Here is a 24447-nt window from a genome sequence, read left to right on the forward strand (position 1 = left end):
CAACATTCTACATGTAGAATGAAACAAACTACATATTAACAATGGCTATTTCTGGGTGACTTTTATTTTCTTTTGTACAGAATACTAAACTTTCCAAATTTTCTCCAGTAAAACCATCAGAGAAAAACTTAAAGAGAAAGCGTACGACTTTTGCTGGCTGTGTCCTTGCCCAGAAAATCACCTTGAAAGACTCTTGCATCAATTATATTTCACCTACTTGCAGGAGTTCCTGAGAAATTAAGGGGTACTCAACATTGATAAGCAGTTGATTAAAACAGTACTTAACACAGCACAGGGCAGAAAGGGGCATTTGTATGTGAAGGTGAAGGAAGGGGAGCAAAGCAGGAGGAGATCATCCAAAGGTCGAGAAACGACTTATGAGAATTGCTTTTGTTCAGCCTGAAAAAACATTTCCATTTAGTTCTTCAACTTAGTGTGGTGCCGAAGTCCTGTGACAAGGGCTGAACCATTGCACCTATTTATATATTCAAGTCCCATCCAGGCAATGAGAAATTCCAAAGAAACAGGCATAATCATTTGGATGTACTGTAAAACGGGTGTGCTTTTAATGAATGTGCAAAGGTTGTATGGATCAATTGTCCATTTGATTAATTCTTCTGGCAGGAGAGAATTAAATGTACTTAGGCTACACACCAGTAAAAGCTGAATGCTTTTTAAAATGTGATTTTCTATGTTGAGGCCAATTTTTTTCTGTGCAAAAAACATTTCTTGAGATAATAATGGAAGTCAATGAGAAAATGGAATTTGCCATATACATATTCAGCTACATACTACTTTGTCAGAAAAGCAACGAATGCGCAAACAAGGTGCAGGTCTGTATAGTATTCACCCTTATTTTAGCCAACCTTCCTTTCAAGTTCTTATTTGCATCGTTTCACAGTAGAGGCCATAAATCCCTATTTCAGAAATAATGCATCGTCGAAACTTTACCCTTTCCCTCTATAAGGTATTCAGCACTAGTGTACTAGAGACGTCTAAATCCAAAAGTGGTAATTATCTTCAATTCCTGGGCAAGAGCGAAAGCCCAGGGAAAAGAAAAATCTTGTACTTTTTATCACTTGGAATGATGTCTGATATGTTGGTGGAAAGGATAGAAATATTCTGAAGACCTGGCACATATCTAGAGGCTCAGGAATCATTTCATTGCATTCACTCAAGGAGTATTTTTGAATGCCCTTTGTGTGCCAGACACAGTGCTAGGTCCTGGGAGTACAGAAAAATTGAAGGTCAATGTTATCTTGGAACATATAGTCTACAGTGGGGGATAGATTTATCAAATTGCCCAAATACATAATGCCTTCATTATTCTGTCCCAAGTGGTGTAAACTCCCAAACTATTAGCTCATATTCCAAGACAGGAAGAAAAATTCATTGCAGTAGGGAAGACGGCTGTACAGGACCTCCTTCCTGCTAATGACTGAGAATGGCCCTGAAGACAGATACTAGAGGGGTCCAGTCTGAATGAAAAGGTGGGAACCACTTTTCCTTTAACCCAGACAGGATGAGCTCCTCCAACTAATCGGCCCAAGTAACACCTGTAAGACTCCACCTCCCGACCCCCAACCCCAGTTGCTGCTTCCTTTACCATCTAGCTACTGAGAGATAGACATCTCCCTCTGGAAAGATGCTATTTGCATTTGTCTTAAGCTGAGGTAGGGAGGAAGATGGATTCCCAGCTAAGAGCAAAACACAGAGTAGCTGTTTCTTCTTCTTTGGGAGCCAAGACACAGACAGAGTCCTGGACAGACCTTGCCCCTAAGTTAACTTCCCTTGCTTGATTCTGTCTATTCTTGTGATCCTCAATATTTAAATGTCATTCATTCATTTGACGATTGTTAATTCAACACCTACTAGGGGCTGGGGACATAACAGCAAACACGATAGACAAAGGTTCTTCATTGCTAGAGGTTTACTTTCCAAAGGGGAATGCCAACAACAAGGAGGCAAGCCAGGTCATTTCAGAAAGGGGGAAACGTCAAGATCAACAGAGGCTCTGTCAGGGTTACCTGCGCTTGCGCTCTCTCTCTCTTCATATACACACACACACACACATATATATATATCTTTCTCTCTCTCTTTATATATATACACACACACATATATATCTCTCTCCTTATATACACATATATATCTTTCTCTCTCTCTCTCTTTAGATACACACACATCTCTCTCTCTCTCTCTTTATATACACACAATATATATCTTTCTGTGTGTGTGTGTGTCTGTGAGAGAGAGAGGTTGCCTTTTAGAAACAGTGGTCAGGGAAGGCCTCTGAGAACAGAGAGCAGAACAAAAGCATGAGAAGCTACCAGTGGAACAGATGGCCTTGAGAATGGCATTCCAGGCAAAGGGAAGCATGTGTGTGCAGGTGCTGAGGTGGAATGAACTCCAGGTGATCAAGGAACAGAAAGGAGGCCATGTAGTTGGAGTGTAGGGAGCGAGCCATCAGGGTGGCTGATGGGAACTACCAAGTCCCATGCAGAGTTCACATTTTAGTCCATGCACAGTCGGGACCCGCTGGAGACAGTGATGTGCCCTCTAGGGGACACCACAAAAAAGAGCTACAGAGTAAGAGGGAAGCAGTTTGAGTGGGACTCTCCTCTCCCCTTCCAGACTGGGGAGAACAATGAATTAAAGAAATGAAAAACAGAGGAGCAGAGGAAACATCTTGACCACGATGCTTCAGCTATGAGGTGCTGAGCTATGAATCACGTTGGGATTTTCAAGTACTTGCTTTGGATTTTCCATGTCCCATTCATTCCATGAACCCAGTGACTGAAATTTAACTGAATTGGAAATACTTATCAAATACTTGGAAATATATCTGAGGATTTGACTAAAATACAAGTGATATCACTGAGAAGAGGAAAAGAGAGAAGTTAAAAAATGGCAGATTCTATCTGGCCATTTTAACTGTAACTCACAATTTCTGACAATCTCTTCATTACCTACAAGTCATTCATCTCAGTGAACCAGTTATTCAGACATACAACGCCTTTTGGAGAAGAGGAGATTTAATGTTCAATGGAATTAGAAGGAAAGGGTATGAACTCCCAGTGGAATTTACAGAAATCTCAGCGGAATTAAAATATCATTTCTCCCACGCACCATGACTTATTGTTCTGCCCTCGCTCTCCTTTACCTGTGTTGTGCTGTCAGATGAGTGTTCATAAAGTACAGATTTCACACTCTGATGAAATTTCTCAATAGTTTATCACTACTTTCTGGATAAAGAATATATTCTTCATGCTCTATATTCTGACTCCTTTATGGCTGACTACCTCCCCCAAAGTCTGAACTCCCTCTTCCAGGAACATATCTTGAGTTTTCCCAGGTTCATGACTTTGCCCACAATATGCCATTTTCCAGCAATGTTTATCAGTAGCTCCTTAACTTTGGGGGACGCATAGCATTTTAATAATTAAGGAATGCTGTAAATCCTCTTAATAGAAAAAGTGACTCGTGAACAGATTTTTATACAATTTCATGGACACCCCAACAGTAATCTCATAACCTATTGAAATCCTACTGGAATCCAATACATCCTTCAAGCTCCAGGTCAAATACTATCTCTTCCGTGAAGCCTTTCCAGTTCTTTTCCTCCTACTGTGAGTGGAGGCCTCTGTGCTCAAAGGGCTTTCTGCTGAGTCACCTGCTTGGAAATTTGTTGCATATGGCCTTGTACCTTATTTTATACTATGGTCTTGTACTTTTCCCCTTGGTGATATTTAAATTTTTATCCACATATGTCTTATTTCCTTCATTAGAACTGGAGTTTAAGGGCAGAAAATGTTTTAGTCATCTTAGTATTCCCAGTGACTTGTTTGGTGTCTGGCGTGAATTCATTCATGTGTGAATTAATGTAAGTGATGGAAATGATGTCTTTCTAAAAAAAAAAAAAAAATGCGAGCTCCTGAATGGTTGGAACTACCTTGCTTATTTCTTTGCATTCCCAGAGTAAGAGGTACTGAATAAATGTGCCAGTTAATTGATCAACTGATTGACAAGAAAATAATAATAGGGATTGATTACTGAGCACTTATAAACTAACCTCCTTAGGAGTATTACTATCTTTTTATGTGCTTGTTTTAATGAACCATATTTATTTTTATAAATATGACTGGAAAGCAAAATACATTATTCACTTAAGAGTTCTTAATTAAATTGCATTATGACATTGTCAAGAGAATAGTTTTAGAGAGTTATCATAATCTTTGTGCAGTTTAACATTCTAAGGTATATTTTTTAACTTCAATGAATATAGAGAGAAATACCTCTTTGTGTTTTGTAAATGGAGGTGAGGGGGTTACCAGTATGCTTTTTAAATTGATACATATTTTACATATTTATGGGGTATATGTGATATTTTGTTACATGCATAGAATGTAATGATCAAGTCAGGGTATTTGAGTTATCCATCATCTTGAGTATTTATCATTTTTATGTATTGGGAATAACTGAAGTTCTCTCTTCTAGCTACTTCCAAATATACAATACACTGTTGCTAGCTATGGTCATGCTATTCTGCTGTTGGATGACAGAACTTATACTTTGATCCAATTGTATGTTTGTATCTGTTAACCTACCTTTCTTCATCTCCCTCCTACTCTCCCTCCCAACATTACTGTCTTTAATCCTTACAATAATCATGGAATTTGTGAGTTACCACTTCCATTTCACAATGAGGAAACCAAAACTTAGGTCAATATTTTTCATAATCAAACAGCTGGTATATGTTAGGGCTGGTGTTAGAACTTGGGTATATATGACCGCTTAGTAATTCCTCAAAAAGTCATGACTCATTGATTTGCTCTGGGATTTGTTCCAAGAAAGGCCCTGCCCTACATCCTTTCAGTTTCACTTTAAACCAGCTGTGTTGAGTCAGGCCCTTTCCCTGTAGCTCTATGGACAAATAGCAAGTGACTGGGACTTTGACCCTAGATGTCCACTGGCTGGCCTGAACCAGACAGCAGTAAGGCTGTCAGTGGTTGACACCAGTGCTCACCTGTCAGTCAAAGGTGTGATCACCAGGCGAGGTGTGTTTCCCAGGTACTCATAGGAATACAGAAACTGGGCATCACAGATGTTGGCAAAGCAGTGTTGGACCTCGTCATCCCAACGATGGCGCAGCTGAGACAGCCACAGGAAAGCCTGGCCATTGTCTACCTAAAGAGAGAGTGGTAGAGTAGGTGCGTAAATCATAGGAAGCAGGGGATCCCTTGGCCACAGGACACATAGAGGACTGATGCCTTGGCTGTTGACTGCTGCTAAAGTGTGCATCATGCTATGGCCACCACAGTATAGAAAGCACAAGCTGCTGTGATTACAGGGTTCTATCCCAGCCCTTTGGGAGACCAAGGGAGGTGGATCACCTGAGGTCAGGAGTTTGAGACCAACCTGACCAACATGGAGAAGCCCCGTCTCTACTAAAAATACAAAGTTAGCTGGGCGTGGTGGCACAAGCCTATAATCCTAGCTACTTGGGAGACTGAGGCAGGAGAATCACTTGAACCCAAGAGGCGGAGGTTGCAGTGAGCCGAGATTGAGCCATTGCACTCCAGCCTGGGCAACAAGAGTGAAACTCCCTCTCAAAAAAAAAAAAAAAAAAAAAAAAAAAAGTAGGAGCAGCCACTGTGATTCTCTCCCAGCTGTCTGGTCAGTGCTGTACAGACCCTGGGGCCCCCATATTTTGGTCGTATGCAAGCTGTTCTCAGTGTAGCTGGACACAAAAGTGGGCACCCCTGGATGTTTGGGACCCACCTTCTGAGCAATCATCTTGGCTACCACATCCCGGGCATGCACATCGATGGTGCAGATGGTCATAATCTTCTGCCGGTCTCCCTTGGAGAGCTGGCCAATCAGCATGGTGATGAGGGTTTTGAGCTGAGCCACTTGCTTCTTGTAATAGTCCTTCATGGCACTCTCATAGCCTTCTTCCAGCCTGGCAAATGCCATGCCCACTTCTGTTGTCCACCAGATCTGAGTACAGGTCAGGGCCACCTGTGGCAGCAAGAGTTGCTTAGTAAAGCTGTTACCATGGCTGTTTCCAACCAACCCACTCATCACACAGCAAGGGCTCAGGATGTAATTGTGTGGGTGACATGAGCCCTATCCCTCTCTCTTCCACCAGCACTGACTAAGTGAACCATATGCTCTAAACCCTTGAAGGTGTGAAGTTGTTACAGCACAGGTGGGAAAGCACTTTCCGCTCTTGAAAAATGTATCATTTGGTTGAGAATAACCCAAGATTGACTCTGATCAAGGCCGGTGGCTTCTAAAAATTGTGACGTGGATGATACAGTCTTTTACTTCCTAGAGTAGCAACTTTCCCAAGCTTGGGAAGACAACAATATGTTGCCCAGGCATCCCAATGTCACACACTCTTTGCTCTGCTCCTCTGTGGTCTGACAATCGAATTTAGTGAGTCACTGCTGATCATCTATGGCACACGTTTGCTCTTCTACCATACTTTCACTACATTTTAAAGATATTTTAAAACGTCAAAGTGCCTATTTTTAAATGCCAAGATGAAAGATACTGAAATTCAATGTGGTTGATATGATTTGCATTTTCGGAGATTAAAAATAAATAAATAGAAAAAGCAATTGAAATACATATTTCTTCCATTTGCTGGAAAGCTTTGCATAGAACGTGCATAACTTCGATTATTCATGGTGGCGAATTTAGATACATTGCTCATCTGCAGTATCATTTGGTTTGGGGGACACCACGCTAGATGACATTTACTGCAATAGGGGGAGGCGACACATTCTCTTGTCTCAAAATTCTGATACAGGTAAACAAGGAAGCCTGATGGGAACCATTCCCTTTGTGCAATGGAGAATCTTGTTGTAGTAAACAGCACCATTTCTGTTCATCCATTTTTTTCCCTTTGAGTTTATGTCCCATTAGATTTTGTTAAAGAAGCTCCTCCTCATTGGCAGCCTTACTGGGACAAATCGAGAGGATGATCCAACCCTACTGTTAATAAACACCTCTTCTTCTCTGCAGTGCGGACTCCTTTCTCCTTTCTTCACAGCTAAGTTTCTCCCTGCTATCCAAGTTCACTGTGAACACTTTCTTTTTTATCTTTTCTTTTTTTTTTGAGACGGAGTCTCACTCTGTTGCCCAGGCTGGAGTGCAGTGGTGTGATCTTGGCTCACTGCAAGCTCCACCTCCCGGGTTCATACCATTCTCCTGCCTCAGCCTCACGAGTAGCTGGGACTACAGGTGCCCGCCACCACATTCGGCTAATTTTTTGTATTTTTTAGTAGAGATGGGGTTTCACCATGTTAGCCAGGATGGTCTCGATCTCCCGACCCCGTGATCCACCTGCCTCGGCCTCCCAAAGTGCTGGGATTACAGGCGTGAGCCACCGCGCCCGGCCACTGTGAATACTTTCTACCTTTTCCCACTCCTCAGCCCCTGCAGTGTGGCCTCTTCCCTACCACTCCCGTGAAATGGCCTCACCAAGTTTATCCATGAACCTTCTTCATCCTCTTTATTTTGCTTGATCTCTTAGAAGTGTTTGATATTTCCGACCTCTTACCTGCTACCAACAATTTCTTGCTTTGTTTCCATGATTACTGTTTCCCGGTTTTCCTTCTGTTCCCAAAAGACCATTTCTCATTCTGCTTTGCTGTTTCCTCCTTCCTCCTCCTCCGGCTCTGAATGATGCTCAAGAATTTGTTCTGCCCTCTTCTCATTCTACATACTTTCCAAGGGCAATGTTATCTACTCTATGACTTTGATGACTACTAAATGTCTGCAACCCCCAAACAGAGCAACACTACTACTATACCGTTAACTGAGGGAAGGAGGAGCGGCATACTGTAGCCAGAGTTACTTTAAACATTTCTTTTTGGTCTGTTATTCTCTCTTATTATGCTCCTGAGAAACCTATAAAGAATTCGGATCTATCTCAGAATCAAGGCAGACTCTCTCACATGGTCTATAGGAACTGGCTTCCAGAATCCACCTGCAGCCTTTGCTCCTCCTCCACTTACTCTGGCTCAGACACAGCATGCTCACCCCGGCTTCTGAGCCAGGGCTCTTCCTCCTACTTGGTTGCTCTTTGCTCCCATTTTTAGCTTGCTAACTCCTGCTTCACATCTCAGCTTTCATACCATACGCTTAGGGCATGTCCCCAGACCTCATGAACTAGCTGTATGCTCCCAGAGTACCCTGAGCCCCCGCTATTAAAACACCAGCCATCGCCGGGCGCGGAGGCTCACGTCTACAATCCCAGCACTTTGGGAGGCCGAGGCCAGTGGATTACTTGAGGACAGGAGTTTGAGACCAGCCTGGCCAGCATGGTGAAACCCCATCTCTACCAAAAATACAAAAAAAATTAGCCGGGCGTGGTGGTGCATGCCTGTAGTCCCAGCTACCTGGGAGGCTGAGGCAGGAGAGTGCTTGAACTTGGGAGGCGGAGGTTGCAGTGAGCTGACATCACGCCACTGCACTCCAGCCTGTGCGACAGAGCAAGACTCCGTCTAAAACAAACAAACAAACAAACAAACCACCAGTCATATGTGTCAGTAATTCAGTTCCACACGAGCCTGTAAACTCCAGCAAGACAGGTTTCATTGTCTTGTTCCCTGCTGGTGTGTCCTGTGCTTAGCACAGAGCTTGGCGCACAGAAAGTAGGCTGGCTCAAAGAGTTGAACTGTTGACATTTTCTCCCTTCTATAGCCAATGAAGGCAAAAAGAGATCACCCTTGATTTCCCAAGGTCAGGGTTGACTTAGGCCATGGTTGTCAATCCCCCTGCTCCCACCTGCTGAGCCCTCACAGTGGTCTGGGATTCAAGCCCCCTTGGCTGTGAAGCACGCAGCCAGCCTGATGTCTACCAGCTGCTGAAGGCTGCAGGAGGCTGTGGAGGAAGACAGTCCTGTGGAGGATGGGGGTCCCGTTAGGAGAATACCTGAGCTGGGTAGTCAAAGAGCCACTGCTCCCTCGGCTTTTCTTCATAGGCAGTTACACCTTCTGTCATCTCATGCCTCACAGTGGCCTTCATGTGACCGAGGACATGGTTCAGCCATATTTCCACCTGAAAGAACAACTCGGGTTAGAAACTGGGTGCCTAAGAAGTTTTGAGGCTGGGCGTGGTGGCTCACGCCTGTAATGCCAGCACTTTGGGAGGCTGAGGTGGGAGGATCATGAGATCAGGAGATTGAGACCAGCCTGGCTAACATGGTGAAACCCCGTCTCTACTAAAAACACAAAAAATTAGCCCGGTGTGGTGGCGGGTGCCTGTAGTCCCAGCTACTTGGGAGGCTGAGGCAGGAGAACGGCGTGAACCCGGGAGGCAGAGCTTGCAGTGAGCCGAGATCACGCCACTGCACTCCAGCCTGGGCAACAGTGCAAGACTCTATCTCAAAAAAAGAAGAAGTTTTGATTAGTCCTACATATTTTCTTCCACTCAGTCTGAGGGAGTGAAGGAAGGGGAGTCCAGACATTGTATACAGTCCCAAGTGGCTGCCAGAAGGTGCAGAGGGATGTGCTGTTTACATAATCCGGGATGGTGATAAGTGAGACCCAGACATAATTAACAGCAGGCTGATGTGTGCATTTGGAATATGCAGGACAGAGTAGCAGGTTAAGGGGGTGGAGGCTGTCACCCAGAGCTCATACAAGGAAACAGAAATCTGGGTTGAGCTGGGTGTAAGTAAGTCAGTGGCTTCTTATGACCTTGTCCCCCCTGAGTATGAAGTACAAACCAGGTTTGTATTCCCCAACTAAATGCTTTCTGGGTCTACGGAAAGAACACATTGTGAATGAAACCCCAGGGCCACCCTCATATAACTGAGAAGCGATTATTTTCTGGCACTAGAATTGCTTTCTTAGATACAGGTGATAAGGGTGGAACTCTGTAAAATATCCTTACTCCAGGTGTTATTTGGCACTAGATGAGAATCCCCAGGGGCAATGCTTTGCTGGATTATTTCAGAAGCTTATACTTTAGCAGTGGTGCTAATGGATGGGAAGGATACTTAAGGGGAAAATGGTCCCATGGCTTGTGTCCCTTGTATTGGACACGGAGATTTGGAGGAAGCAGTTTCTGGAGCAGGGTGGTAGTTGGTTCTCCAAGGGGAAGGCTGTGGGAGGAAGTGACACTGAGGCACATTTGTGCAGAGAGGGGACATCTCAGGAAAGCAGTTGGTTTCAATAAAGGACATTTTTCTCCCAGGGAGGGTGTCAGTGTCCCAGATTCCCCCGCAGGATGCTCTAGGGGTTGCCATGTTGATGTCTCCTGGTGCTGCTAATCATTTTAAAATCCTTTTTTCATTGACTTGGGTAGTTGTTTATGTGCATTTCATTTCCCTCTGCACAGGTCTTTGGTTAAGGAAAAGATATGAATGTTGACATGTGTCCTTCCCCGAAAGAGGAAAGTAGGGCACCAGCTGCTGCTCCAACGTCAGTTCAAGTCAAAGAAGCTGGCTCTTGGAGGGCACCGACAGCAGCTCTGGACCAAGGCCAGAAAGGCCCTCCTAGAGTTGATGCTGATCATATTTGAATGAAGGTATTTGAGAGAGAAAAGCAGAAGGAGGGAAAAGGGCTATCGTGTTACCTGCCCGCTGCAGTCACAGGGCTCACTGAAAGCCACATACTCTTCTTCTTTGCTGTACATGCCAAGGCTTGTCTTGGTTGGTTTCCCACTGGCATCTAGCTGGAATCGCATCTTGGCCATGTTGTCAAAGAGTTTGGAAAGGTGACGTTGAACCTATAAAGGGAAACCAGGCCAAAGGATCATAGAACGTGTTTGGGAAGTCGCTTATTACAATTGTTTAGAGGCCTGCCATGTGACAATCATTGTGAAAGACAGAGTGGTGGATACCAAGCATTTAGAAGGAAGTTTGTGGGAACAACGCTGATGTGAGGACAGGAATAAAATGAATCTGTAGAAGTGGCCAAAGAAAGACTGAATAAAACTAATGAGAGTGGTGCACCAGCTACAAACCAACTAAGCCACAATGGTTTGACTAAATTCTGCTTGGTCTACTAGAGATAGGACTAGATCGGAGAAAAACACGATGGGGAAGTTGTAAACCTTTTTCCTAAGAAAACACTGTCATGGTACAGGAAATGAGCAGAGGACCATCTGGTAGAAAAATGCTAACACGCATTGATTCTGGAGAGTCAACAGTGGTGGCGACAGTGGCCTGTGGAAGAAGCCACCCTATTCTTTTTTCTTGAGATGGAGTCTTGCTCTGTCACCCAGGCTGGAGTACAGCGGTGCAATCTCGGCTCACTGAAACCTCCACCTCCCAAGTTCAAGCGATTCTCCTGCCTCAGCCTCCTGAGTAGCTGAGATTACAGGCGAGTGCCACCACGCCCAGCTAATTGTTGTAGTTTTAGTAGGGATGAGGTTTCACCACGTTAGTCAGGCTGGTCTCGAACTCCTGATCTGCCCGCCTTGGCCTCCCAAAGTGTTGGGATTACAGGAGTGAGCCACTATGCCCAGCCATAGCCACCCCATTCTTGAAACCTCTTCAGTTCAACAAACACACATCAGAAGGTTTCCAAGCAGGGCAGGCATGCTCATGGCAAGCATAAAGTCTGGCTGTGTCGGGCTGCTCCCAGGCATGGTATCTCAGGTGTAGAGGTCCTCTATAGTGATTGCCTGGGGCAGTAGTGCTAGGAGGGATGCTAGATAGAGCTATGTTGTGGTCCTGAGGTGAAGAAAATAGCAGACTGAAGGAAAAAGAATAAACAGAACCTGCCCCCTGGTAGAGCTTCTTGAATAATTACAAAGAACCCTCCAGTTGCTGGTATCCTGACTTTTAATGCTAAATTTAGAACAACCAGCTCTCCAGCTTATGAGATGAGAGAGGACAAATCTAAGAGTATTTAGGTAAACTGTGAAGGTACCCATGGAGACACCACCCACACTGATTTGGGACAAATACCAAGACAGACCTTTCTTTATTGAAAAAAAAATAGCAAATTAAAAACAACAACAATATAGGACCTATGAAAATATCCCAAAATTTAAAAGGAGAAAACAGGACTCAAGAGGGCAAATAAGAGCATATGTATAAAAAATGTACAATGTATATATGTTATTTTATATCTATAATTAGTATGTATAATATATTAATATATAATTATTAATAATATAGATATATTATATAATATATTGCTATTATATTAATAATATAATATAATATATTAAGATAATATGTATCAATATATTATTAATATATAATTATATATTATATAATATCTAAATTTTATATAGGTATATATACTATATGTTATAAAGTAACAAAATTTTTATATGTATAAAATTATATATATAAATTATATATAAAATTTTTTATATATAATTTTTATCTATATAATTTATATATAAGATTTTTGTGTATAAAAATATATATATAAATTTTTAACCTTTTTATATATACAATTTTATATATAAAAATATACATATATACAAATTTTATATACAAAATATATAAATATATATAAATTATATATATAAAAATATATAAAATACATAAATTATTTTTTTATATAAAATATAAATTTTATATATATAAAATATATATATATAAATTTTTAACCTTTATATATAATTATATATAACTTTACATAAAATTATATATAAAATTTTTTAAACCTTTAATAATGGAAACAAATCAATTTGGAAACCATCACCTTGTTTTACCTTCAATTAAATTAAAGAAACATGAAGTCTATAAAATATGTGGTGAAAGATGACTTGGCAGAGGTAGAGAAATAAAGTAAAGAGACTAACAATGGCAGAGTACATTTATAGCAGTATTAACAACACTAAAGTGCTGAATTGACACAAAAAATTAAATATGTTGGAAGAGATTGAGAAATTTACTGATAAATGCCAAGGAAGAGGACTAAGAGATAAAAATACGATTAAAGAGAAGGTAATGTATATAGCGTGTATAAAGTGGAATCTCAGCTTATGGAAGTATGATAAACCTGAATGAAAAAATATACAGATAAATAGAATAGATATAATATTTAAACACATGCTAGAAGAAAACTTTTTCCAGATCATAAAAGCTCTAGTTTTCAGATAGGACAAAACCTTATCATGTTTTAGGGATAAATGAACAAAATAAAGCAAGTGTATAAGCATACAAATTTTGATAAATTAATTTAAATTTTATTCTGTATAGGGACCTAGATAGAAATTAGGCTATCTAGAAATTTTCTGTAAAGCAGGCAGGCCTCAGATGACTTCTTTGTAACAACAAACAGCAGAGTGATATCTGCATGGATTGAGAGGTAGTCACTGTGACTCACGAATTCTAACCCTAACCATTCACTTGCTCACATGTGAAATGACAGAGTCACAGATATAGAAGGTATTAGGATGTATTCCACCATGCTTCACCTCTTAGGGTATGCGGACTACTCAAAAATGTACTCAAATCAAATAAGAAATGAATCAACGTAAGTAAGAATGAGGCCTATTCTGCTAGCTCATGCCTGTAATCCCAACACTGTGGCAGGCCGAGGCAGGAGGATTGCTTGAAGCCAGGAGTTCAAAATCAGCCCAGGCAACAAAGCAAGACCCCGTTTCTACAAAGAATTTTAAAAAATTAGCTGGGTGAGGTGGCTCACGCCTGTAGTCCCAGCTACTCTGGAGACTGAGGTGAAAGGATCACTTAAGCCCAAGAGTTTGAAGTTGCAGTGAGCTATGATCATGCCACTGCACTCCAGTCTGGGTAACAGAGCAAGATCCCACCTCCAAAAAAAAAAAAAAAAAAAATTAATTAATTTTTAAAAAGAGTGAGGTATAAAAAAATCTGGCAGTGATCTGACCCCTTCTATACATAGAATGAATAGAAATACAGTTATAATACAGAACACTAATGCATTAACAATAAATATTTTAACACCACCACACCTGGGCTACTTTGGAAATATTTCCATCTATAGGAAAAAAAGAAGTGCTATAACTATCAGGGATAATCTCTCTTTAGTACTTGCTTCTTATAAACAAATCAAAACCTAATTTCACTGTTAGAAAGGGTAGGTCAAAGACAAAAAAACTTATGCGTGGTTCCATCCTTTGGCTCTGTTTGAGAAGCTCTCGTCTGTTGTTTGTGGTGAAGCAAAAGGGGGGAAACTTAGCAATATCTAACAAGACTACATCTGTATCTACCCTTTGAACCAGCAATCTCACTATTAGGAGTTTACCTGGAAGACATACGCCAACAATACAAAGTCCAAGGTTATTCAATGCCACATTATTCATAATTACAAAATGTTATAAATAACTTATGGCCAAACTATGGTATATCCACGGAGTATGATGCAAATATTACAAAATGAGGGAGATATCTTTGACTTGATATGGAGTGATTTCCAAGCTATATAGCTAAGTAGAGAAAAGCAAAGTGCCAACAGGTAGGCGTAGCATGCTACCTTTTGTGTATGAAAGAACGGGAAATTAGAAAATGTACATGCATAAATGTAAATATGCATTTGCTTATTTTTGTAAAGACAGACATAGGAAAGATAACCCAGAAATTAATGAAATTGGTTACCTATGGGGGTGGAGCAGAGGCGGTGATGGCATGAAAGGAATAGAGGAGGGAAAATTATATATCTGAATATATACATATCTTTTTGCATCGTTTGACTTTTGGAATCCTATCAGCGTCATACATATTCAAACAATCAAATAAACAAGTATGGGAAAAACCCTAACACTGAAAGCAAAAAGAAGCAAATGAGCCCAACTATACTTTAAATGAATAACAAAATCACATCAGGAGAAAGAACTAATCCAAGCATTTTGAGACCCAGACAATGTTGAGAGCAGAAGTTCTCACAGTGTAGTCCCTAGACAAGCAGCATACTGGGAAAATTCTTAGAAATGCAAATTCTCCAGCTCCACCCAGACGTAGTGAATCAGAAACAGTGGGAGTGGGACCAAGGAATCTGTACTTTGACAAGCCTTCCAAGGGATTCTGGTGCACTCCCAAATTTCAGAACCAATGTCTGTAGCTCCAAATTACCAACACTGCTTCAATTAGTTACTTTAATACTCACAAAACCTTCGAACACAGCAGACGAGGAAAGTTTGTTGCTAAGAAGTCACATGTCCAAGACTCTATGGTAGTAACTGTCTAGAACCAGAAGCCAGAACCCCAAATTTTGGGCTTCTCATATATGCTTTTGCCAATAAGCCTTACCTCCATATTCAGTTAACATAACTTCCAATCTTACCTCCCTATAGAAATTTTAGCTATTGAATTTGGCCAGTATTTCCTAGATCACTCTTCAGAACCAGATTGAAGGCATTCTCTGCCAAGCCTTAACCACGTCCACCTTTGCCATACTCAAAGTTTCTCAGTTCTTTGTTAGGGATTAGCCTCTGATGGGCCAGAGGGCATGCTGAGCAGCAATACTGATGGGGATTAAGAAAGCTCCGAGGTGGCCAGGCACAGAGGCTCACAGCTGTAATCCCAGCACTTTGGGAGGCTGAGGCGGGTGGATCACGAGGTCAGGAGATCAAGACCATCCTGGCCAACATGGTGAAACCCCGTCTCTACTAAAAGACAAAAAAATCAGCTGGCGTGGTGGCAGACGCCTGTAGTACCAGCTACTTGGGAGGCTGAGGCAGGGGAATTGCTTGAACCCAGGAGGTGGAGATTGCAGTGAGCCGAGATCGCTACTGACTCCAGCCTGGTCAATAAAGCAAGACTCCATCAAAAAAAAAAAAAAAAAATCAGAAAAAAAAAAAAAAAGAGAGAGAGAGAGAGAAAGAAAGAAAGAAAGAAAGAAAGAAAGAGAAAGAAAGAAAGAAAGAAAGAAAAAAAAGAAAGAAAGAAAGAAAGAAAGAAAGAAAGAAAGAAAGAAAGAAAGAAAGAAAGAAAGAGAAAGGAAAGAAAGAGAGAAAGGAAAGAAAGAAGAGGGGGAGGGAGGGAGGGAAGGGAAGGAAGGAAGGAAAGGAAGGGAAGGAAGGAAGGAAGGGAGGAAGGGAGGAAGGAAGGAAGGAAGGGAGGGAGGAAGGAAGGAAGGAAGGAAAGAGAGAGAGAGAGGTAAGTTAATGGCACATTAATTAGGACTAATTAGAAAGGGCAATCAAACACAGGGAAGGTAATAATGAGAAGAACACATATTTTAGGGATATCCATTGTTTGGAGTTTAGCTGACAGCTGGTAGTTGGAGTGCTGGCAGAGGCCAGTGGCTTATAGAATGGCGTGCTGCTGAGAAGGAACTTGAATTTGCCAGGAAGGAAGGAAGGAAGGAAGGAAGGAAGGAAGGAAGGAAGGAAGGAGGGAGGGAGGGAGGGAGGGAGGGAGGGAGGGAGGGAGGGAGGGAGGGAGGGAGGGAGGGAGGGAAGGAGGGAGGGAGGAAGAGAAGGAAGCTCCGAGGTATATGATGATGCTGGGGGCAACACAGATCTGAAGTACACAACCTGCCAGAGAGAAGAGGCATGATGATGATGGGGAGCCGGAAACTGCCTCCTGCTGGGCACTCCTCAGTCCTCCTAGACCTTTCTGCAGATGCTCCTCCAGCTTACCTGTTGTGGAGCCGTGCCGTTGGAAAGGATGTCTAACAGATCAGAGGAGGAGAGAAAGTAAAACCGAGGGAAGGCAAGCCTCTTGGTGTCGAGGTACTCTGCCAGGGCCTTCTCACACAGGCACAATCTGAGGGCACAGAACATAGAATTTCCCAATTAAGAATGCCTAGACCCATGGATACACATATATTACCTAAATGTACATATATGCAATAGATGGAATATATGCAAAAATTAGCACAAGAAACACTTAGAGATATTTGCAAAGATATACACGGATGTGTCTACATTGGCGTCAACACCTCTAATAATGCCCTGTGTTACCCAAACACACAGGCAAAGTGAGAGACATGCAAGGCACACATACTCACTCCCACCCACTGGTCTCAGAGACGATGGGGAAAATGAAATGATGCCTTCTTATTAGAGTAAAGGGGTAACGGGTGGACCCTCACCTGCCCTGAATATCCTCCAGCTTTTCATACAGGCCTGGTTTGTTGGTGGCTTCCACCACATTTGGAGTTTTCTGGCCATCATAAGCTAGCTCTTTAAAGTCAATGTCGATGCTTTCAAACCTTTTAGAATCCTGCAAATAAAAATGTGGAAGCAATTAGCCACCACTCCGCTCAGTTCCTAGAAGCTCCCTCCATGGAGCCAGTTAGAAGCAGAAACTTGTTCCTGGGTTGTCAAATATAGAGAAGAGACTCAAGGGAGGAAACACCCTCAGTTTAAGCTGCAGTTCTCAAACATTTTCAGCTTAGAATCCATTTACATTTTCAAAAATTATTTAGGAGTCCAAAGAGCTTTTGTTTATGTAGGTCCTATCTATCATATCTTTCAATATTTTCTGTACCAGAGGCTAAAGGTTTTTTTAAAAGAAATTTCTAAAAATATTCATTAATGCATTTAGGCCAGGCACAGTGGCTCACACCTGTAATCCCAGCACTTTCGGAGGCTGACGCAGGGGGATGGTTTGAGGCCAGGAGTTTGAGACCAGCCTGACCAACATGGTGAAACCCTGTCTCAACTAAAAATACAAAAATTAGCTGGGCTTGATGGTGCATGCCTATAATCTCAGCTACTACTCGGGAGGCTGAGGCATGACAATTGCTTGAACCCAGAGGATGGAGTTTGCGGTTGCAGAGAGCCGAGATGGTGCCACTGCACTCCAGCCTGGGCAACAGAGGGAGACTTTGTCTCAAACAAAACAAAACAAAACAAAAAAGCATTTAAAAAGTAACAATAATAAGCCGGGCGTGGTGGCTCACACCTGTAATCCCAGAACTTTGGGAGGCCGAGGTGGGGGGATCACAAGGTCAGGAGTTTGAGACCAGCCTGACCAACATGGTGAAACCTCCTCTCTACTAAAAATACAAAAAAAAAAAAAAAAAAAAAAAAAAGCCAGTCATGGTGGCATGCACCTGTAATCTCAGCTACTCAGGAGGCTGAGGCAGGAGAATTGCTTGAACCCAGGAGGCAGAGGTTGTAGTGAGCCAAGATCATGCCTGGGTGACAGAGCAAGACTCCATCTCAAAAAAAAAAAAAGTAACAATAATAAACCCATTATGTTAGCATAAATAAAATACTTAAATATGTTTTCCAAAACAAAATAAATAACAGTTGAAAACGGGTCATGATTTCACCTTCATCAAATCTCTGCAATATCCGATTTAACAGAAAACTGCTTCTGTATCAATTTATTATGATACCACATGTCATCTGAACTCTGGAGAACCCCACTGTACACTCATGGAAGAATGAGAGCAAGAAAAAAGGCAGATAACATCTTAATATGATTATTAAGATAATTTTGACCTTGAGGACTCTCTGAAAAGGTCTCAGAGACCACCCCTAATCCCCAGGCATACAACACTTGATTCCTAAGTAGATAGTGGATCTTTCTGGAACGTTCTTTCTGGACCCATGCAAAAGTATATAACCAAAATGAATTTTCCCTCAGCAAATATACTCCTTTGATGTCAAAATTAATCAGTTGTTATCATTTTTCCCAGACGTACACAATCACAGTATCATTGAAATGATGGACAGACTAATATATGCCACGTGCTTCAGCCAAACACACGGCACCTGGTGAGGTGGTAGAGCTTGTAGTATTATTGTTACATAACAACAAATCATAATGGTATGTGCTATGTGCATTGTTTTAATGAAGACTCTGGAATAGATACTAGTATTAGTCCCACTTTACACACAAGGAAACCAAGGCATTGAGAGGTTAAGTACCCTGCCCAAGTGAGAGAATGAGGACTCAAGTCCAGGCCTGCCATTCCTTCTCTCTGTGATCCTGCCCTTAAAAACAAGAGGGTAGGCCAGATGTGGTGGCTCAAGCCTATAATTCCAGCACTTTGGGAGGCTGAGGCGGGCGGATCATGAGGTCAGGAGTTCGAGACCAACCTGGCCAACATGGTGAAACCTCGTCTCTACTAAAAATACAAAAATTAGCTTGACGTGGTGGCACTCGCCTGTAATCCTAGCTACTCAGGAGGCTGAGGTAGGAGGATCACTTGAATGGAGGCGGAGGTTGCAGTGAGCTGTGATCACGCCACTACACTCCAGCCTAGGCGACAGAGCAAGGTGCTGTCTCAAAACAAACAAACAAACAAAACACAAGAGGGTAAAGTAAAATATGATTCCTCAATGAGATGTTTTGCTCTAATTAAAAATAAAACAGTATCAAGGTTGTAGAAGTATCCGAAATATCTGGCATAAACGTTCAAATGGAAAAAATTAAATAGAAAATTATAATTACACTGAGAGCAATTATGTAAAAATATGTATGTACATGAACAAGAGTTGGGAAAAATTCATAATGAATGAAAATAGTTATCAGTTAGGGTATTAGAGCCTGGCTGATTTTATTGTTTTGAAACTGTTTCTGTTTCATTGTTATTACAGAGAAAGTAAATGTGTTTACATATTTTGTACATAAACCTGTGGCACTGTATACAGGTTAATGATACTAATTCTTCAGTATTTTTAATTAAAAGTTCTCAATCATGTCCCTTAAAGTTTCTGCAAGAATCTCCGCCTCTGTCCCTGCCCCCTTCTAATTAAGCCTGGCCTGTTTCAATCGCTGGCGTTTGAGATAAATAAAATCTGGCTTATTCAATTTTACTTAATGACAACTGCCATACAGAATTGTTTTCTATTGTTTTTCACTGCAAATATACAACCTTTAATCTACAATATTACACTAAATATGCTTTTTGGGATGAGCAGCAAAACCGTGGGCAGAACGTGCCTTAATTTCTAACCAAAGCCTGGACAGTGCGTGACATTTTGGAATCAAGCTAATTTGTAAGCAAAGAACTTGCCATACTGAAAGAATACAGAGGAAGCCCGAAGAAAAAAATTAAAAATGAATCAGAGTCCATTGAGAGAGAGGTAAATTAATGGCACATTAATTAGGACTAATTAGAAGGGGCAATCAAACACAGGGAAGGTAATAATGAGAAGAACACGTATTTTAGGGATATCCATTGTTTGGAGTTTAGCTGACAGCTGGTAGTTGGAGTGCTGACACAGGCCAGTGGTTGATAGAATGGCGTGCTGCTGAGAAGGAACTTGAATTTGCCTGGAAACGAGACTCACTTTCAGTGGACACTTGAATTTTAATGATCCAAAAAGTAACCCGTGAGGATCTCATCCCAAACTGCAGCAGCCAGTATTTTTTTTAAATCTTTCTTATATACACATTTTTATTTTTGTTTTTTTCTGAATGAGATTCTCCTTTATTTTTCCTACCCATCTAAGGACAAACTGATTGGTGTGCATTTCGCTGTCCCTCTTTTCCTCTGCCTAACTTTTGGTGGCAGGTAAGGTGAGCATCTGTGGGAAGTGTCTTTAAGTAAAGTCAAAGCAAGGAGGCAGAAGAGGAAAGAGCCTAGACAATGCAGAAACTGGGAGACCTTCCCTTCACCCTGGATCAGAGAATGGAGAGATTCTAGATTTCCTTAGCAGGTACCTGGGGTAGCTGTGCCCGAATATCTTCAGATCCAATGAATATGCTTTCCAGGTGAGTCCAGGTTCGCTGCACTTCAAACCAGATAGAGATGACAGCATCCGCTGTGGACAGCTTCTTCTGCCAGCCCGACACCTCCTCCAGGAAGAAAGCAACATACTTGGACATCGCCAGGTTCTGAAGTTGAACTTGATTATCCTCCAGAACCTCTATGAGGTCCTCATCCGAGCGCAGGAGGGGGACATTGGTCTGGGGGTGGGCCTCATACTGGAATTCCATGCCAGCCCAGGTGGTCTGCAGCTCCTTTAAGGTTTTCTCCATACCCATCTCTTTTGCAGCTTTGTCCACAATGCCCCGGACCTCGTCCTCATAGTGGTGCAGCTGGAGCTGCAGCAGGTGCGCTAGGGTGGTGTCCTGGTCCATAGCGAAGCTCACACCAGTGGCCTGCATCAGCTGCCTCCAGTGCCGCTCCCGGATGGCTGGATTCTGCAGCTCAGCTACCGCCCTCAGGGAGCTCAGCATGTTCCACACAGTGCTTTCCAGGCCTGTGAATGCATCCCAGGACCTGACCTCCTTGTCCAGGTTTCGGATATGCCGGACAAACTGTTTGCACTCCAACTCCATGGCTTCCACCTTGATATCCCTCCAGGGTGTGGTCTCCCAGGCATGGATACTGGAGGTCACCATTCCAATGGTGTCCCAGAGCTCTTTCAGTTGGCAGACCTCCTTCCTGCACTCCCTCAGCTGCTTATAGTCAGGAACATTGACTTCGAATAAGCTGGCGGACTCAGAAATGGAGGCCATAGTGGATTCCATCTGCTGGATCTCGATGTGCTTGGCATCCAGCATTTGATGAGGGTGGATGCTATCAAACCTAGAAAACACAGTGTGTTCCTTTGTAAGTACGGCATGCAGGGGCCCATCTCCTAGCATCTCTAAGGTAGCAACCAGCTGAAATATTTAAATGCTTGGTGTTTTAGGAAAGAGCAGTGGCTTTCACCAAAAACATCATTTTCACCAAAGCAAATAATGTCTTTTCTTCCCAGGGTTTTCTTTTGGGATAAAAAAGACATTCAGGATGGACTGCGGTGGAGTGGGCATTGGAGGAAGGGCAATTCAAGAACATTATGCTTGGATGTTCTCCACCCAGGTCTAGAAGGGAACACCCCCTTATCCAAGCCCCTTTAGACTCTGCCCTTCATCTAGCTGTTGGTTCTGAAGACCACTTGACACAAAAGAGCACTGTCATATTACAGCAGAAGTTGGAAAGCCAAGGGCCCTGCTGGGAACTTAGTGGTAGGTGATTTTGTTTTTTTTCTTTTGAGACAGAGTCTCACTCTGTCGCCCAGGCTAGAGTACAATGGTGTGATCTTGGCTCACTGCAACCTCTGCCTCCCGGGTTCAAGCAATTATCTGCCTCAGTCTCCCAAACAGCTGGGATTACAGGCACCCACCACCATGCCCGGCTAATTTTTGTATTTTTAGTAGAGACGGGGTTTCACCATGTCGGCCAGGCTGGTCTTGAACTTCTGACCTTGTGATCCACCTGCCTTGGCCTCCCAAAGTGCTGGGATTACAGGCGCAAGCCACCAAGCCCAGCTTGGTAGGCAATCTTTAAGTGGGAGAGCTGGGACTCAGGAGCCCGACCTTGACCCTCCCTCCATTGATCACTCTGGGGCAGTGGCTATCAGCCTTAGCTGCATGTCAGGATCTTCTGAAAGCTTTGAAAGATCCCCATGTCCAGACTGCTCTATGGACCAACTAAATCAGAATCACTGGGAGTGGGACCCAGGCACACTCCACAGGTGATTTCCATTTGTCAGGGTCGTGTCATCATTCAAGGTGAAGCTCACACTGGTGCCTGCGTCAGCTTCAGGCAACAGCACTCCACACTGGAAAACCATTGTGAGCGGCCACGAAGACTGGCTGCAAAGCCCGTGACAGATAATCGTGGTCACTTTCCTTCACTGTGTGCCTCGAGTCTGGCTTCTCATCTTCGTGAGCTCTCCTCCAAGCGGTCCCTGATCTAACTTTTCTGTCTTTACCCTTCCCTGGCCCACTCTCTTCTGCATCCTGGGGCAGCCTCTGGGTCTGCACTCGACACCTATGAGCACTACTTCTAGCTTTTCCTTTCACATTTCCTCATCCTCTTCTCTCCAGTGTTTATGGCATGCATGCACCCGAAACTGCTTCTAATCCTTGTAAGTGTGGACAGACTTTATGCTGCCACCCCACAAAGCATGCGTTCCTGCATAGTGTTTTCCCCAACATAAGACCCTACATGCAAAGGAACCCATGTAGGCAGATGGCTTTTTTTTTTTTTTTTTTTTTTTTTTTTTTGAGACAGAGTCTCGCTCTGTCACCAGGCTGGAGTGCAGTGGTGCGATCTTGGCTTACTACAATCTCTGCCTCCCAGGTTCAAGTGATTTCCCTGCCTCAGTCTCCTGAGTAGCTAGGACTACAGGCACGCACCACCACGACCGGCTAATTTTTTGTATTTTAGTAGAGACGGGATTTCACCATGTTGGACAGGATGGTCTCCATCTCCTGACCTCATGATCCACCTGCCTCAGCCTCCCAAAGTGCCAGGACCACAGGCATGAGCCACCCCGCCCGGCTGCGGATGGCTTTTTTATGGTCAGGGGCACTCATAGCCCTAGTGTTCAAGGATCCTCTCATTTTTCTCCTCTAACCCCACTTTCTACTCACTCTCATCCTCAAGCTCAGGTATTCTTGCTTCTGTGTGCTTGGAGGGCTACATACTAGACACACCACGGCTTAAGGGACAATGGTATGTTCTGCTAAAATCAAAACAGGGCATCATGGGGTTCACCATCAAAGGGAAGATTGCAAGGAAATGAGTGACTAGAGAATTGGCCATTTCCTCCCATCAACTGTGTGTGTGTGTTTGTGTGTGTGCATGCATGTGTTTGCGTATTGGCAGGTAGAATATGAAAGGAGGGAAAAAGAAAGAAAATGACTTACAAAGTCCTGTTTTTCAACTGCCCTTTCTCTGTTGACTTTAGAAATATTTGACTTGACAGATGGAAAGTAATCCTAATTGAAGTCATTTACCTGAATGCTTACCACTTAAGCCTAATTGCCAAGCAACAGAATAACAGTTATGCATACCATTAAATTAGTGTCAGATTAACTTCCACGCTCGTTATGTTTGAATCCAGCCTGTTCCATCTAAATCATTTTTGGCTCAGGTGCGATGGTTGTAGATTTACATCTTAAGAGGATGGGACTGACTATCACTCGCATGCCTTCTCTATTATTTAACTTCCACGTATTTCAGAACAGAAGGTTGGAGTGCTCAGAGTTGAAAAGGGCCCTGCTCTCTACATATATATATAGAGAGAGAGAGAGGAGCTTTCTCCCTTACGAGGAGGAAAGAACTAGGAGGAAAGAAATGGAATGTGCTCACAGCAAGGGGCCCAGCAAAAAAGATCACCAAGGGTGAGGAGTTCTTGTGCTTATTCTTCATTTCCAAAGCCTAATTGTTGGTGTGTGTGGGTTCCACTTTTCATCTTGACTAGAGTGAACTTAGAATGTGAACTGAACCTCTTGACGTTAGTTAAAAAATTCAAGCAAATTCTAAAAGCCCACATCCTGTTTAATTTGTTAGTGGAACACCATTCAGGAATAACTTTTTAGGTAAGATAGGAGCGATTTGGGGTGCATATAGAAGATTAGAAATTATCTTGCTAACCATTCTTCCTTTGGCACCCACAAGCAGTCTTAAATCAATGCTGGTTTCTCAAGTATTTATAAGAGGTGAACGTTTATCAAACCTGTTCCCAACTTCATCCAACCTGCGGCATAATTTTTGTTTATGGTTTAGATTTGTGGGTGATCATTTTCTGTAGCTAAGCACACATAAAAACCAACTTGGCCTAAGTTGTCAAGGGAACCCA

General features: G+C 42.6%; 1 protein-coding gene across 2 annotated transcripts in view; it reads right to left on the reverse strand.

The window, feature by feature from the left end:
* Nucleotides 1–24447, reverse strand: part of DNAH9 (dynein axonemal heavy chain 9) — a 378056-nt gene that overhangs the window by 265742 nt on the left and 87867 nt on the right. For both annotated transcript variants that reach the window (XM_050764993.1, XM_050764994.1), the window contains 7 exons: nucleotides 20531–21401; nucleotides 17001–17131; nucleotides 16546–16672; nucleotides 10594–10746; nucleotides 8947–9072; nucleotides 5782–6021; nucleotides 5027–5187 (listed from right to left, as the gene is read on the reverse strand). In XM_050764993.1, coding sequence (XP_050620950.1) covers nucleotides 5027–5187; nucleotides 5782–6021; nucleotides 8947–9072; nucleotides 10594–10746; nucleotides 16546–16672; nucleotides 17001–17131; nucleotides 20531–21401 — 1809 coding nt within the window. The remainder of the gene's footprint in view (nucleotides 1–5026; nucleotides 5188–5781; nucleotides 6022–8946; nucleotides 9073–10593; nucleotides 10747–16545; nucleotides 16673–17000; nucleotides 17132–20530; nucleotides 21402–24447) is intronic.

The sequence above is a fragment of the Macaca thibetana genome, chromosome 16, assembly GCF_024542745.1.
Source record: "Macaca thibetana thibetana isolate TM-01 chromosome 16, ASM2454274v1, whole genome shotgun sequence".
NCBI classification, from domain to species: Eukaryota; Metazoa; Chordata; class Mammalia; order Primates; family Cercopithecidae; genus Macaca; species Macaca thibetana.